This window comes from Neolamprologus brichardi, chromosome 8, assembly GCF_056152115.1.
Source record: "Neolamprologus brichardi isolate AB-2024 chromosome 8, ASM5615211v1, whole genome shotgun sequence".
Classification (NCBI taxonomy): Eukaryota; Metazoa; Chordata; class Actinopteri; order Cichliformes; family Cichlidae; genus Neolamprologus; species Neolamprologus brichardi.
The window spans coordinates 2,349,323-2,364,487 of NC_142111.1; the positions used below are offsets into that span (position 1 = coordinate 2,349,323).

The following is a 15,165-nucleotide window of genomic DNA, read 5'->3' on the forward strand; positions in this document are numbered from 1 at the left end:
AGTTACTGATTACTTTTTTCAAGTAACTTGACCAACACTGCTCTCCACTCCTTTAGTGTAGTGTTTCCCTGGTGTGTCCCATGTCGTTGATGTTGTGGTCCTGCTCTGTGTTATCCAGACCCGGCCTCGGGCGGCTCCAATCTGGAAGCCCAGCTGAGGCTAAAGCGAGCCCAGCTCGCCGAGGACTTGAATAAGAAGTTGGCTCTCAGGCCAGGGCCCATGGAGCTGGTGCAAAAGAATATCATTCCCCTAGACTCTGCCATCACGATGACAGGTATCAGTGGAGAGACGCCGCCACGTGGTGTAACCCGACTTTAACACCCGCTGCGCCTTAGCCTGTGCGTTTATATGCTTGTGTGTTTGGAACTAAAGTTTAGGTGTAGTGTGTAAAATAGCCCTTCTAACTGACTGACTGTGTGTATACTCATTAATGAGGCCGACTGTAAGCTACTCAAACGAGCTTTGTACTTGAGTGGACTGCACGGCTGCGTCGGTCACATCGTTTAGTCTTCTAACAGGAGAAACGGATTATTCCAAATGATAAGACCGTCAGAGGGTCTGCACAGAGTCTTCAATGCATCACAACTCCTTTTGTTTTTCTCTCGTGCTGGAGAGTCATGTGCTAAAGTCAAGTTTATAGGTATGAGCAATGATATTTCTCTTTATTTTAACCTGGTCTATTTTTGCATATGTGAACCACGCTAATGTTGCACTCTCCAGCAGAGTCTATTTTGGGAAAATATTACAGTGTTTCAGGAAATGGAATTTTAGAGGAATTGTTTTAAACACTAAAATTACTAAAACTATTAATTACTATTACTATTCCTTATTTCTATTAATAAAACACTGGTATTACCACAAAATATGAGGGATATAAACCATCCGAACAAGCATTTTTCACAACTTGGCCATGTGTTCTTGTTTATCTTTCTGATCAGTCACGCTTTGTAAGGCATATCAAAATGCATTATTCAAGTCAAAATTTGAATTCTGGTCTTGATTAGTGGACCACCTATGCATCAAAGTCTTTGTACGTTAGATTTAAATGCCTTAACAGTGACGAGGGCTGTTAAAATGAACATTTGTGTTTGTAGCCAGAAAGAAAGAAAGAAAGAAAATCCATGTTTAAAAAAAAAAGGTGCTTAGCAATCAGCATTTAAAATGTCTATTATGGACTCAAGTGTTTGAGGAGTGCTCTTTGGTGCATCGTGTATGCTTAAACAAAGATTTAGCGCTGTGTGAAGCGCAGGGCCGGAGCTGTCCCACCGCGCCGCTCACACTGTTTGGGTCCAACATGTTACTCACTCTCTCTGTTCTTAGCAGTGCAGCGAGTTTTCTTTAGACTCTGCTGTTTTAGCGGTTTTATGTTTGCCTCCTTAAGCTTCCAGTAAACATGTTGCACAAAGGAGCCGGCAGGCTGCGGTCAGCTGGTTTATAATACCTCTGCCGGAGAGGGGGATCTCCGTTTATCGAGATGAACAGCAGCTGTATTTGGGTCCACCCTTTTTCTTTAGAAGTCTACGATGTGTGTGCGTGTAGAGTGCATCCTTTGCCACATGTGTGGGCGTACCTGCCTGTATGTTTGGACCTATCTGCTCATCCTCCCCCCCTCCTCTTTTGTCTGTGCTCTGACTGGCTCCAATCAGCCACCTACAAAACTACGTGACAGGACCAGGCTGTTGTGACCCCCACCCCGCCCCCCTCGCCTGCAGCATTAACCCCTCACCTTAAAGCTCTATATCTCCCTACATAACACTCCCAGTGATTGTTTCAACCTCTGTCTGGTAATTTTGGAAACTGCCTGACCCGCCATAGCTTGTAAACCAGTCACGTGAAAAGAGGAAGCGTACGTGGCGTGCAGATTTCCTGTAATTCTGCCAACTCAATCTCCCGGTGACAACAAATTATCTTAAAGAGTCCTGGACTGTGTGCAGCAGAGTGAAAATGCACCGAGTAAATTCACACACAGACCGTGTTGGTGTTTTTCCCTACAGAGTTAAACGTGAACAGGTGGGAGGAAATGGCATTTAGGACAATGCTATTTACTAAGCTGTGCGGTAAGCTCGCCGAGTGTGTGTTTGTGTGTACTGCAAGGTCATAGAGTTGCACAGAATGGACCTGGTACTGTGATGGAAACCAGAATCTGTTCCTGGTTGTCACATGTTTGGATACAAAAAGAGAATCTTATACCTCTCAGCGCGCACACACACACAAACACACACACACACACACACACTCCAGCCTTTACCACCTCCTTCCCTGGCTCTGTCCCTTCAGCTCCATTAGATAGTTGCTCTTAACTACCCCAATCAAAGCTGTGTTCCCTATCGCGCCAGCCAATCAGGAGCGTTCTAGAAGTAAAGTGGTTGTGTGAGTGTCTTACCCACACAGCGTAACACCTCCGAGCTGAGTGCTGTACTAGGTGTGAGTGACAGGCAGTGTGTGAATACCTCTGCTCACATACATTGTGTGCAGCATGCAGTATGCATCCAACCAGCCAAGGAGCAAGTAAAAGAAAATGTTTCACAAAAACAGATGTGAAAATGGTCCAGTGGTTTGTGGGTTGAATGAAATGTTTTCTTGAAATGGTGTTCAAGGCGCTTTGGACAAATTCTGATGTCATTTGTGGGACAAAGGTCTTAGCCTATCAGCAGCACATGTAACTAAAGCCTGGTGTATTTAAAACTACAGAGCACAGAATGATTGAACTTCCATAGATACAGTGCTGGAGTAACATAACAGCGTGTTAAACTGAGAACCGTTTCCACTAAATAAACAGGTGGAGGTTGAACACAATAGTCTTGTGACTGGTCATTTGCTGTTTTAGATTGCAGATGAAGTAGTTTGGTGGTAAAGTCTGACTGTCAGCCGGCTGGAGGCAGCAGTAAGGAACATATTGAAGCATGCTCGGTTATTAAAATGTGCTCTTAGTGTCTTGAATCACAGGTCTTGTGATAATTGTATATCGATGATGACTGTGACAGTTTATACTTGCTTTGCTTTTAGTTCTGGTTAGATTTTGCACTTTCGTTTAATTCACCTATCTACATTTTTCCAAATTTTCTTCACAGATTGTACTAATGTTATGTGGAATATGTGAATTTTTTTTGAGCATAATAATATTGTAACAGCCCTGATTTGTGGCTCAGTATGCAAATGAGTTAGATGGTACATCCCATGTCAATTGTAGCAATGCTGCTAGACACTGTTAGGTTATGTGATCTTTAAAGTTTCTACGTGGATCATTTCCTTTAGGCTGTAGTCACACTGTGCAGATTTCTGTTATGTCTGATAACAACGCACGCCTGGCAGATTGAAGACGATCCGAATGCATTCTGTGTGCACTTACAGTTTTTGTTTTGTTTTGTTTCTAGGTGTAAAAGGGGTCTAGGCTGATAGCTATTACATCGCTGACACCCCCACGTATCTCTGTTTTTGTTCTTCTTGCAGTAAACCATGGTAAGCTCCCTAAGCAAGAGGACTCCTATGCATTTGAGGAGGACAGCAGCAGTGAGAGTCTGTCTCCAGAGCAGCACCACAGTGATGAGTCGCAGGGTTCGGCCTGCCCTTCATCTGAGGCTGTCGGCAGTACGGCCTCCTCCTCGTCCTCACCTGCCCTCACCAGCGAACGACAGGTAAAAAAAACCACACAAACACGCCTCCTCTCCTTTGTTCTATCCATTTCTTTCACTCAAGCTCCCACACTGAGCAGCTATGATTACCACCAGTTTATTTCTGCTGCCCTCCTGTGGTAGCAGAGTGAGCTGCACATCCTCTGTTTTCCACTGTTGGACTGAGTTGACATAGGCAGGTGTCACATTCCTGCATGCTGAGCCATGCTGGCGGCGCAGCTGCCTTTATATGCTTGCTGCTTACCTTTCACTCACGGTGACCTCATTCCAACGGTCACCAACAGAGACGGTCCCTCAACTGAAATTCATGCCAGAACACAATTGTTTACATCTCTCAGACCTCTGCCTCTTAAATGTTCCAACTGAATCATCATCCCTCTGTGCGTCATGTCAGTCCCAAAGGTTTGTTTAAAGCTTTTTGGAATACTTTTGCGGAGGAAACATCAATACATGAGCATTTTAGGGATAATTATTCTATTTGGATTATAAACTGTCAAGCAGTCTCCCTGTCTGTTCAATTTACCTTTATAATCATGAAGAAGAAATGAGAAGAAAACAGATACAGTCAGAGCAAAATGCATGAAATCTAAGGCAACAATAGCAAAAAAGTTGCCAAAGACTATAAAATAGCTGCGTAAATACAGTCGTTCACTTTTATTACATCCTGCCATGTGCTTGTTTAGTATTGTTTGGAACCAGATGTCTGTCAGTAGAGTGGATACGATAAAACAACTCCAAGGTTAAACCTCTTTGAGTGAAACTGAGCTCAACAGACCAGTTTATCAAATGAAGCAAGAAGACAATATTCTTTACGTCTAAACTGAAACACTTTATACTTTAGTAATTATTTCTTTAACTTCAGCCTGGAAAAGTAAATGTACTTTGTTTTTATTTGTGGATAGGGTGGTGTAAGCAGAGATCCCCCGGATCAAAGCCAGGATGAGGGGCTTTCTGGTGCTAACAACAGCCAGACTACTCCCCCAATACCTGTTCCTGCTATCGTCAAGGTCAGTTTGTCATTAAACTCACTATCATCTGCCACCTGAGCTACAGCCAGGCAGAGCAGGTCAACTAACCAGAAGGTCAGTGGTTCGATCCCAGGTTGCTCCAGGTTGCATCCTTAGGCAAGATACTAACCCCATGTTTGCCTACTGGTGGTGGTTAGAGGGCCTGGTTAGAGGGCCTGGTTAGAGAGCCACTGGTCTGGTGCCAGTGTCCGGCAGCCTCGCCTCTGTCAGTGCGCCCCAGGGCAGCTGTGGCTACACTGTAGCTGTGGCTACAATGTAGCAATGTAGCTTGCCATCACCAGTGTATGAATGACTGAATGTAGTGTGAAGTGCTTTAGGGTCCTTAGGGACTAAGTAAAGCGCTATACAAATGCAGGCCATTTACATTCTTAACTTTAACAATTCCATTCAATCCATTCAAATGCCTAACTCAGATTTTCTCGTCCTCTCTACCACCAGTCTAAATCTTCCGACAAGAACCGTCACAAGAAGCCCAAAGATGTGAAGCCTAAAGTCAAAAAGCTCAAGTACCACCAGTACATTCCTCCAGACCAGAAGGCAGAGAAGTCCCCTCCGCCCATGGATTCGGCCTACGCCCGACTCCTCCAGCAGCAGCAGCTCTTCCTGCAGCTGCAGATTCTCAGCCAGCAGAAACACACTCATGCGCAATCGCAGACACAGCAGTCGCAACAGCCGCATACCCACACTCCGCAGACGCAGGCCCAAGCCCAGTCTCAGACTCAGGCTCAGCAGAGGCAGCCCACTTTCAGCTATCAACCCCACACACCAGCTCACACCCAGAAGTAAGTAGAGAACATATCTAACGAAATCTCCTCAAATTATCTACTGCAAACTTGTGTATGGGGGGGGGGGTTAATAAAAGTAATGCTACATCTTACTCTTAAGTGTGATCTAAAACAGTAAATAGCACAAAAAACATGAACTGAAAGACTTTAAAATGATGTAGATTAGGGAAGAAATCTGGGATCTGATTACTTTCTGTAGGTTTGAGCCAAACTCCTTACATCTGCATCAGTAAATATGAGATCCAGTTTTCAATAGGGATGGGTATCGTTTAGGTTTTATCCGATACCGGTGCCAAACCGGTACTTTTGAAACGGTGCTGGTGCTTAAACGGTGCCCAAACCGGTGCTTAAAGAATGGAAAACACAAAATTGGTCCAAAAACCTCTCATGTTCAGCTGTTTTTTTGTAAAAAGATAACAATGTTAGCCTTTTCTGCAGGTATAGGGCATATATAGTATCACTCTGGGCTGGAAGCAGTGCTTAAACAATGGAAAAAACACAAACTTTGTCCAAAAACCTCTCATGTTTAGCTGTTTTCCACTTTTTCTTTGGTCATTTTAGCCTTTTTGGCCAGGGTGAAGGGAGTATCTGCCATCAAACAAGAAGACAGCCGCATGTAGCTATGATAGTGTTTGCTAGTTCACCTTACATGCATTAATGTAATAACGTGGTTAGCCTACTCAACGTAAATTACACACAAACAACATTAAGCTACTCACGCAGAGAAGAACGGCTGCTGCTGCATCATCATCCTTCATCATTTCTGCTAGACTGGCAGGGCTAGGGGCCAGGACTCTCCCCTTCGGGTTTTTGGGGGATGTTGCTAATCCCCCAAAAACTTTAGAATCTAAAGCGTATCATTCCATACCAGTTGGTGGCGGTAATGCACCTTACAGTTGTTTGCCAACCGCCAATACAAATGTAAGGAAGAAGAAAGTGTATCACAGCTCAGGAAAAAAAAGCACCGAAATAAAGCACCAAAATGTGCGCTGCTTTTCGGTCTGGTTACTACCGTTTATGTCAGAACCGGTGCCATCATGGCACCGGATACCGGTACCCATCCCTAGTTTTCAATTTACCATCTTACATACTGCAGACCCATGTATCACACATGTATCACAGTGAGATAATCAACAACATGTGGTGCAAGCACCAATGTAAGCAGTCAGAATGTTTTGGCTCATCAATATATATATATTTACTTTTGGGTAATCTTCTTCAATTGCTCCATTCCAGAGGAGTCAGTGAGCAACTATCGGCTTGTAGTTCCAGTGCCCCGTCGAGCACAGCCAACAGTAACTCATCCTCTCCAGTCAAGAACACATTCCCCAACCAAAGCAACATCTCACAAGTCAAACCTGGGCCCCTGCCATCTAATCTGGATGACCTAAAAGTAGGTGATACTAGAGAGGAACATTCTGACAATCTTCTCTCCTTAACATACATATGTAATCCTTTTTATTCTCCTTTTTTTTTTTTTGCTCTGCAAGGTTTCAGAGCTGAGGCAGCACCTGCGTATTCGTGGCATGCCTGTCTCAGGCACCAAGACTGCCCTCATCGAGCGACTCCGGCCCTTCAAAGACTCCAGCTCCTCGCCCTCGGGATCCTCTGATATCACCACCATGACCTTTCCCGTCACACCCACAGGGTCCTTGTCCTCCTACCAGTCCCCATCCTCCTCCAGCGCTCTGTCCCAGGGAGGCTATTACCCGTACCCCAGCACCTCCTCCACCCCACCCATCTCGCCGGCCTCCTCTGAGCTGTCCCTCAGCGGTTCACTCCCCGACAGCTTCAGCGATGTGCCCATGTCTTCGCCAACACAGTTTGCCCTTCATCGATCTCCTGCCCAGCTCGGCGTGGAGGATGGCTTTGGGGGAGGAGGAGGTGGCAGCATGGGTGGGGCGGGTCAGAGGATGGGGGAGGTTGGTGGTATGGGTGGTGTAGAAGCTGAAAAAGACAAGATGCTGGTGGAAAAGCAGAAAGTGATCGAGGAGCTGACGTGGAAATTGCACCAGGAGCAGAGACAGGTGATGATCTGTTTAAAGGCATTTCACCTCTCATCCGAGGTTCCTCAGGTCTAAAACCAAAAGATGGACCCATGACTTTTTTCACAACTTGGGCCATGTGATTACACACTAATTAATAGGTCAGTGCTTCTTGAATGAGAGGTGAAAAGTCTGCCTTTTTTTCAAGCTCTTAAACCTACCACTACATGCTTCGCTAGTCAACAGGTGGATGTAAAGTAGAGATGTTAAGAAAGCTAATTCTTATTTATCAAGTCTGCAGCATCTAATACTAATGCAACAATCAATCCTGTTATTATTTATAAAGTATTGAGTTGTAAATTGAATGCTCTGTGATCATCCTTATTAGGTTGAAGAGCTAAAGATGCAGCTCCACAAGAGAAAACGTTGCTATGGAGCAACACAGGATACGGTCCCTCCTGCATCTCATCCTCCCATGCACCACCAGCAGCACCAGACACCAGCCATGATGGGGCAGCATTTTTTTGGGGTGACTATCAAGCAGGAGCCTTTGTCTTTGTCCTCCAGCTGCCCTCTGTCCTCCCCTAAACAGCCTAAGTGCCCTCCTGGTAGCTGCAGAGAGGATATGGGACACTGCAGTTCCTCCATTACCAACATGGGGGGCCCCGGGGGACCACAGTGTATGGATACAGGCCCTTCCTCTAGCAGCCCCACCGCTATGTCCACCTTCCTCAGCCCACAGTGCTCACCGCAAGACTCTCCTATCAGAAAATCCTCCAGCAGCCCACAGCCTTCATCTCCTAACAACCCCTACCTGCTGTCTCCTCAACTGGGGAGGGATGGCTGTGGTCACCCCCACACCCAGGGCAACAACAGAGCATGCAACATGCAGGTATGATGCCTTTATATTTAGAATGGCCATTTTTACTGACTTCTATTAGATTATATAATTAAAACAATTCAATTCAATTCAATTCAATTCAATTTTATTTATATAGCGCCAAATCACAACAAATGTCGCCTCAAGGCGCTTCATAGATACAGAGAAAAGCCCAACAATCATATGACCCCCTATGAGCAAGCACTTTGGCGACAGTGGGAAGGAAGAAAACAAGAAGCAGTATTTACTTTTAAGGGAATAGTGTTGTATTTTATATATATTTATTTTGTTTTCTTTGTTCTCTTCAAACTTTGAGATGTTTACCTTGAAGACCATGGTGGAGACAATAATTTAACCCATGTTTTAACATATTTTAACATGACCCCACTTTACACCCCTACGAAGTTTTATCAAACTATCCTGTTTAGAGACAGAAAGAATGATATGGACGCAAACAAACGCTACCAAAAACATAACCTAATCAAAGATTGTTTAGCTTTATATTGCTATTTCTTTATTTTCTTTGGATATTCTGATTTTTATTGTGATTTTTTTAGCATTCCTGTATTTGCTGTCATGAGATCACCAAAATCATTAGGCATCATCATCATCATCAGTGGGCTGCATAAGTAAATGTATATTATAGTATAAAAGTTAAAGAAAACCGACATATCTACATTTTTAAATGTAGGCAGCCACCAACTAGCACAGAAACATATGTAACTAGCATTAGCTTTTACAATTTCCCATCATCTGCATCTCTGAAAACATGTTCAAAACAGTTAATGTAAATATTGATTTCATATACAAAATATGCTCTCTTTAGTTTAGGTGGGTTTTTTTACTCTTTTCTTCTTTTGTTGATTTCTAACGTGTTTTATTTTTGGCTAACTATAGATACAGCAAAAGAGTGGCGGTCCGCCAATAAACTGTTCCTATCCTTCCGACCAAAGAGGTCTTCAGGGAGTTTATCCCAGCTCAGCTGACTGTGGCCTCAACAACAGCAGCCCTGCTAAGGCTGAGAGCCAGAACATGCAACCAAAGGTAATTTTCTATCCACACGACCAGCATTTTACAGCATTGTCACATCAGCATCATTTACTTCAGCTGAATCATCTCACATTTATGTTACTGTTTTCCTTTCTTCTCTCCATTTGTGGCCTGTCTCTGTGTATTATTGTCTTTTGTTGTGAAGTTCATTTTGTCTTCATATCAGTTTTCATCATATATTCCTTGACATGTCAGTGACATTTCCTTTACAAGACGACAACGCCAAATCATTTTTTAGAGTAAACTTTTCACTGTGATGAGATTTTTTCAACGTGAGGGCCTAATTTGGGTAAATCCCCCTATAATATACTAATATCACTTTTCACCTATTTCCCATATAGATGTCAGTTTTGCCAAAGTGCCAGGTCCCTCCCCCTGCCTTCAGTAGCTCAGATTCAGATGCATCTGACTTAAGACAGCCCCCATGCTATGAGGATGCAGTCAAACAGGTAAACTCAAATCCATGATAAAATTCAGTAGAGATGGCTGGCCAGAATTTATTTGACCTTTTTTTTTGGCGTTGCTCTCATTCCACTCTTCCTCCTGTGGTCTGTCTTGTTTTTTCTTTCTTCTATTTTTATCTGTGTTGTAGTTTTTGTTTTCATCCATCGCTTTGTTCACTGCACTTTTATACCTATTATGACAAGAGCATTATAGTGATTTTTTTAACCATCGTAATTCTGTAAAAATTTGTTACAATCGACAAAATATTTTATTCATTATATTAAACTGTAAAAAAAATGCCCTACAGTGTTGTGAAATGTCTTGTTTTGTTTGCACATAAAAGGGATTTTTTTCCCCTTAGACATAAAAAGGTTAGTGAATAATTAATAATTATTAGACCACTTGTTGTAGCTCTACGTTTTTGACTATGAGCAAAACTAAATTTCTGTTACCTTCTTAATTTTGCCAGCAAAGCAAAATAAAGCACAACTAAAATTTTTAAAGCCAATTAAAATATTTCTGTTTCTCAGAAACAAGCAAAAAGCTAGTAAAAGGGGCCGAGTCCCGTTTTAGGAGCTAGAAAGTTTTAAAAGAAAACAAAAAAACAAAGACAACCAATTCTGTTTTTTAAGCGTTTAAAATTTCAGCTGATAAAAGGAACGCACTTTTTGTTACTGTTACAGCAACTGACCCGAAGTCAGCAGATGGATGAGCTTTTGGATGTGCTCATAGAGAGTGGAGGTAAGGATTCATTCTATAGATCCTATTGGCTGAAGATGAAAAGCATTTGAAATCACTGCCTGTTGTTCACAGTCTTACCTGACACATTGAACCTGCTGTGACCCTCCCTCCTCTCCTCTTTCTCTTCAAGAGATGCCAGCTAACGCCAGAGAAGAGAGGGAGAGGTCCTCTGTAACCAAAGTTATGCCTCACATTACTGTGTCCCCAGGGTGTCCCGGCCTCCTCATCCCGTGGTTTCACCGACATTACGAGCACCTCCCCCCCACCCAGCTCCCTTACGACCACGCAGCCAATCACGTCACCGAGAGCCACCCAGACACTCTGCTTGGCAGTCCCGTCGGCCGCGGAGGGGAGGTACCTCTTCTTAAAATGGCAGCAGAGGATGGGGGCCAGGAAGATGAAGGGAAGCGAGAGGTTGATCGGTACAGCAGCCCTCAGAATCATCATCACTCTCATCATCCGCAACAGGACAAACTTCTGAGCAACCGAGATCTGATGGACACGTCTCTGTCGGCCATCGGCAGTAAGGCATCCGCCAACCCCGAGGTGCAGGGAATGGTCAGCATGACCTTTAGCGAGACGCCTTGGGAGACAATGGAATGGCTCGACCTGACACCACCCAGTTCTGCCACTGCCTTCAGCATTGCTCCACCCAGTGCACCCAGCATTTTCAATGCCGAGTTCCTGGATGTAACAGACATTAATTTGAACTCTGCCACAGACCTTCACCTGGAGAACTGGTAAAAACAACACTGTCCCTAAAGTGCTGGTTAGCAGCATACCAGCCATCGAACTCAAGACACCAGCTTGCAACTAGCTGCACGGACTTCTGATATTAGCTATGACAATACCAAAGACCTATTTAATTCTGTTCTTAACAGCTTTAAATGTTCACGTGTTGCTCCTTGCTATGATCCAGTGGAATGTATAACCATTAGCAGATATGCAAAAGCTGAAATCTAAGCCAGAAATTTGAACAATTGTCACATCCCAGCCTTTCCACTTCACTGAAATGTGGTTCTTATGTTGTCGTCACAGACCTGGTGCTTTTTTTGCATGATCTTGATGCTCACAACTATCAAGTACTTATGACAGCGGACATAGTGTCAGAAGAAGCGTTAATGTAACTTAAACTTTACGCCAACATTTAATACAGTATCAGTGCTATGACTTGAAGACACAGTTTGACTTTCATTGTATACTTTGAGTTATATATTTGTACTGGAAAAAAACCCCAGAGAGGACTTAACAGGTGAATTGGAGAATTGGATTGCTTAGTAATGGCCATACTGTAAATATCAAAACTGACAGAGATAAGTTGCAGTCTACATATTATGTCAGAGGTGTGGAAGAACATACAAACAACAAAACAAATGCTTTCTGTAATCGCTTTATATTTGATGTAAATATGTTTTTTTTAATTCACTGTGCACCTCTAGCTTAATAAACACTTGTCACAGTTTGCTTGAGCTTAGTATATGTGTATAGGTTAGGTCATTTGAAGGAATCTTTTTGTACTTATTTGTTTTCCACTATTATCCACAGGATGACACCTTTAAAAGAATTATCTTATCAGTTTATGTCAGCAGCCAAATACTGCCTTATTTGCAAAAGCTTTTTATTCCCAAATTTTAATATCAAATGACTGCTCCCCTGGAAGTTGTTGACTGATGTGATTTAGATGGCTCCAACCATGTAAAGCTCACATCTAGTTTTTTCTCTCTCTTTTTTTGGTCATTAAAATGCCAGCATTTCTGTTCCCATTTACATTTATTTATTTTGTGCTTTTTGTATTTATAGTTGATCCTGTATTTATACATTCCTTTAAAACAGATTGGGGCTCTATATGATGTATGAAAAAAGTACCATTATCGATCACTGACATTTCTTCATTATTAGTTCTCTTAAGAATGTGATACAAAGTAAAAGAACCACTTTGAAAAGCCATGTTTTCCTAACTTACTTTTCTTAAAAACAAAAACAGATTTGTAATTGACAATTCTTAGCACTTGTTAATAGGATGATGTAATATAATCAAAGTTTTACTGTGAATACTGGATATTAATAAAGAATAGACTTTCACAAAAGCCAGCCGAGATAAACCTATTATGCACAGTAGTTATAGGTGAGAATGGCAAACTCAGAAACAAATAAGGTTTTAGTTTTGATTAGTAAATGCATTTTTATGCACCTAAAAACTAAATTAAGGAAATAAGTATAATTTCTTGCATACCTCCTTTATATCTGTCCGCAGACTGTAAAGCTACAGCTAGCGCTAGCAGTTTGTTAGCCTAAATTGCATAAAGACTGACAGATGGGGACAGACCGAAGTGGCTTTGTCTTCAAATCACAGAATCAGCCAACCAGCACTTCTGTTTTATGTTCCTAGTTACATCTGTTCATTTCTTCTCAAAAGACCCAGTAAACTTCATTCATTGTTCACAGTACTCACCGTCTTTTCCAAATTAGCATTATCTTAGCTAGCTCATTAGTCATTAACTTGAAAACATGATATTAACTTTACTCCAGATAAACTTGTTCTATTTAATGTGAGTATTAGACATATTACAAGTTTTATTAGCAAAATGCTAAAATAAAGTGCTTTTTTCATGCAGTAAGATTAATACTAGCATAACTAGCAGTCTAGATAGCAGTCTAGACTCCGAACACCCGAGGAGACAGAAAGAAAACTTAATATGCATTTTCTTTTCATTCATGTTCTATGCTTGAGCAAATTTTTAACAGCAGTCAGCTTGCTTTTACACTTGAACCAGAAGTGCTGGTAGGCGTTAGCTACATAAAGTGTTTCTACCTTATTCCAGTCTTTATGCTAACATCACCACCTAGCTATTTTACAGACAGATGTAAGTGGTTTTGATGTCATTTCCAGTAATATAAAATTATGACTTCAGTTCCTTGGCTAATAAACCTCTTCCAATTATTCGTGCCCTCTGTATGGTTCTCATGTCGTGTTGACCAAATTGTTTGTTTTTTTGTTTGTTTTTTGTTTTAAATGAAGTGTTGCACTTGAGTGGCTTCTCTGGTTACATGTCAGCTATTACCCATCTTCAGTATATGTCAAAGCTAATACTTTATTTCCTGTCTTCTGTTGTCAGAACATTACTGTCCTTTTCTTAATTATTTTTGACAAATTTTTAAATAATTTTCCCTAATTAAGAGGAAAGTAATCTGACAGAAGCTTCCATGTTGCTTGGCCACTGACTTGCCCAAGTCCCTGTATACTACAAAAAAGACAGCAATAAACTTATCACTTATCAAAATTATTTTGGCAGTTTTTTCGTGTCTAAATTACAAGAAACACACAATACAGGTTTCCAATCTTTTACGTGGGAACTTTATTTGTAACCATCGATGAAGATACAATATAATATTCATTGCCCTTAATATCTTATAATCTAATATGAACATTCTAGTAATTTTGCAATTTATACAACATGTACCCTGTAGATTCACCAGCGTCAGGTTAGCTTCCTGGAAACACATGACAGACTACAACAGCTCTAGAGACAGTTTGAAGTTAAACGGCTCCATCTGTGGGCTTTCTCTGGGGTCTGCACCATTTCGTGTTAGACAGAAATGGAAAGTCGCTTACCAAAAGAATCGTGTGGGTTCTACAACGTCACCACCTATGCGGTTGTAATGTGTTGCCCTCCCAAACAGGCCAAAAGTATTTAACATTTTAAACAAGCCACACTAAAACGTCCCCAACCCACTCCAACAGTGGTGGTAGTTTCTGGGAGACGCATGTAAAAGTCCCTACAGTGTCCCACACTTAAAGGACCATCATCCATACAGTTTGGTTAATAGCTATCGCCAAGTAGTGTGATATTTGTCTCGCCATTCTGTGGATAAGAGGCCCCGCCTAGTAAATGTGGCTTTCTGAAAAGAAACGACAACGGGTGCATCTCAATAGTCTCAAAATTGCAGCCTCCCATTGACCTTCTGCCACACAATTATGTAAAACTCCAGAATATTACTGACAAAGGAAGACAGGTGAGGCATTTTGGATTATGGAGATGCATCCGAGTTTAATGCATGGTTTGGCATGGAAATATTCTATCATCAGTGCAAGCCAGAAAGACATACTAAGTCATGGAGAAGCATGCCGAGTCCGTGGTGAACATGAGGACAAAAACGCAGTAACTGTGTGGAGTGAGATTCCTCTTCTCCCGACAGTTCGGTAGTTGGTATGGAAGTCAATAATTTGTGATTTAGCAGCATTTACAGTTTTTGTTTTTGACAGAACTCCCATGCCTAGACTTTTAAACTTATAGTTACTGCTGCTATATGGCAGCACGGTGGATCTGTGATCAGTGTGCATGAGAAGTTTAACTGTACAGCGCTATGACAGGTGGAATTAAGGCTCATTCCTAAACTAAAAGAATTTGCACCTAACACCTATCCTGGTGCTTGGATCTGTGTTTAGGAAAAGCCTTAACTGTTGAGCAGAACCTGCCAGTAACAGCAGGTTAGGTGTTCTATGTACATACACATTTACAGTGGACATAATGTCCCAAACTAACTTTACACCAGGGTAGAGGGCATCTTCCACTACTCGCAAGGAGCATGGAAACCAGGATGTTTTTGTGGGACAAAAAG

The 15,165-nt window shown here is 42.1% G+C and overlaps 1 protein-coding gene across 7 annotated transcripts in view; it reads left to right on the top strand.

The window, feature by feature from the left end:
• myocd (myocardin) overlaps window positions 1-13,829 on the top strand; it is a 66,868-nt gene extending 53,039 nt beyond the window's left edge. For 3 of the 7 annotated variants that reach the window (XM_035910435.2, XM_006796934.2, XM_006796935.2), the window contains 10 exons: window positions 3,451-3,635; window positions 4,535-4,639; window positions 5,099-5,442; window positions 6,682-6,838; window positions 6,936-7,472; window positions 7,819-8,322; window positions 9,208-9,354; window positions 9,702-9,809; window positions 10,488-10,545; window positions 10,676-13,829. In XM_035910435.2, coding sequence (XP_035766328.2) covers window positions 3,451-3,635; window positions 4,535-4,639; window positions 5,099-5,442; window positions 6,682-6,838; window positions 6,936-7,472; window positions 7,819-8,322; window positions 9,208-9,354; window positions 9,702-9,809; window positions 10,488-10,545; window positions 10,676-11,289 — 2,759 coding nt within the window. In that variant the 3' untranslated portion in view covers window positions 11,290-13,829. Of the gene's footprint in view, window positions 1-118; window positions 275-3,450; window positions 3,636-4,534; window positions 4,640-5,098; window positions 5,443-6,681; window positions 6,839-6,935; window positions 7,473-7,818; window positions 8,323-9,207; window positions 9,355-9,701; window positions 9,810-10,487; window positions 10,546-10,675 lie in introns of all 7 variants that reach the window. The other 4 variants (XM_087845257.1, XM_087845254.1, XM_087845255.1 and 1 more) reach the window with 4 other exon arrangements.
• Window positions 13,830-15,165: the final 1,336 nt, after the last annotated feature.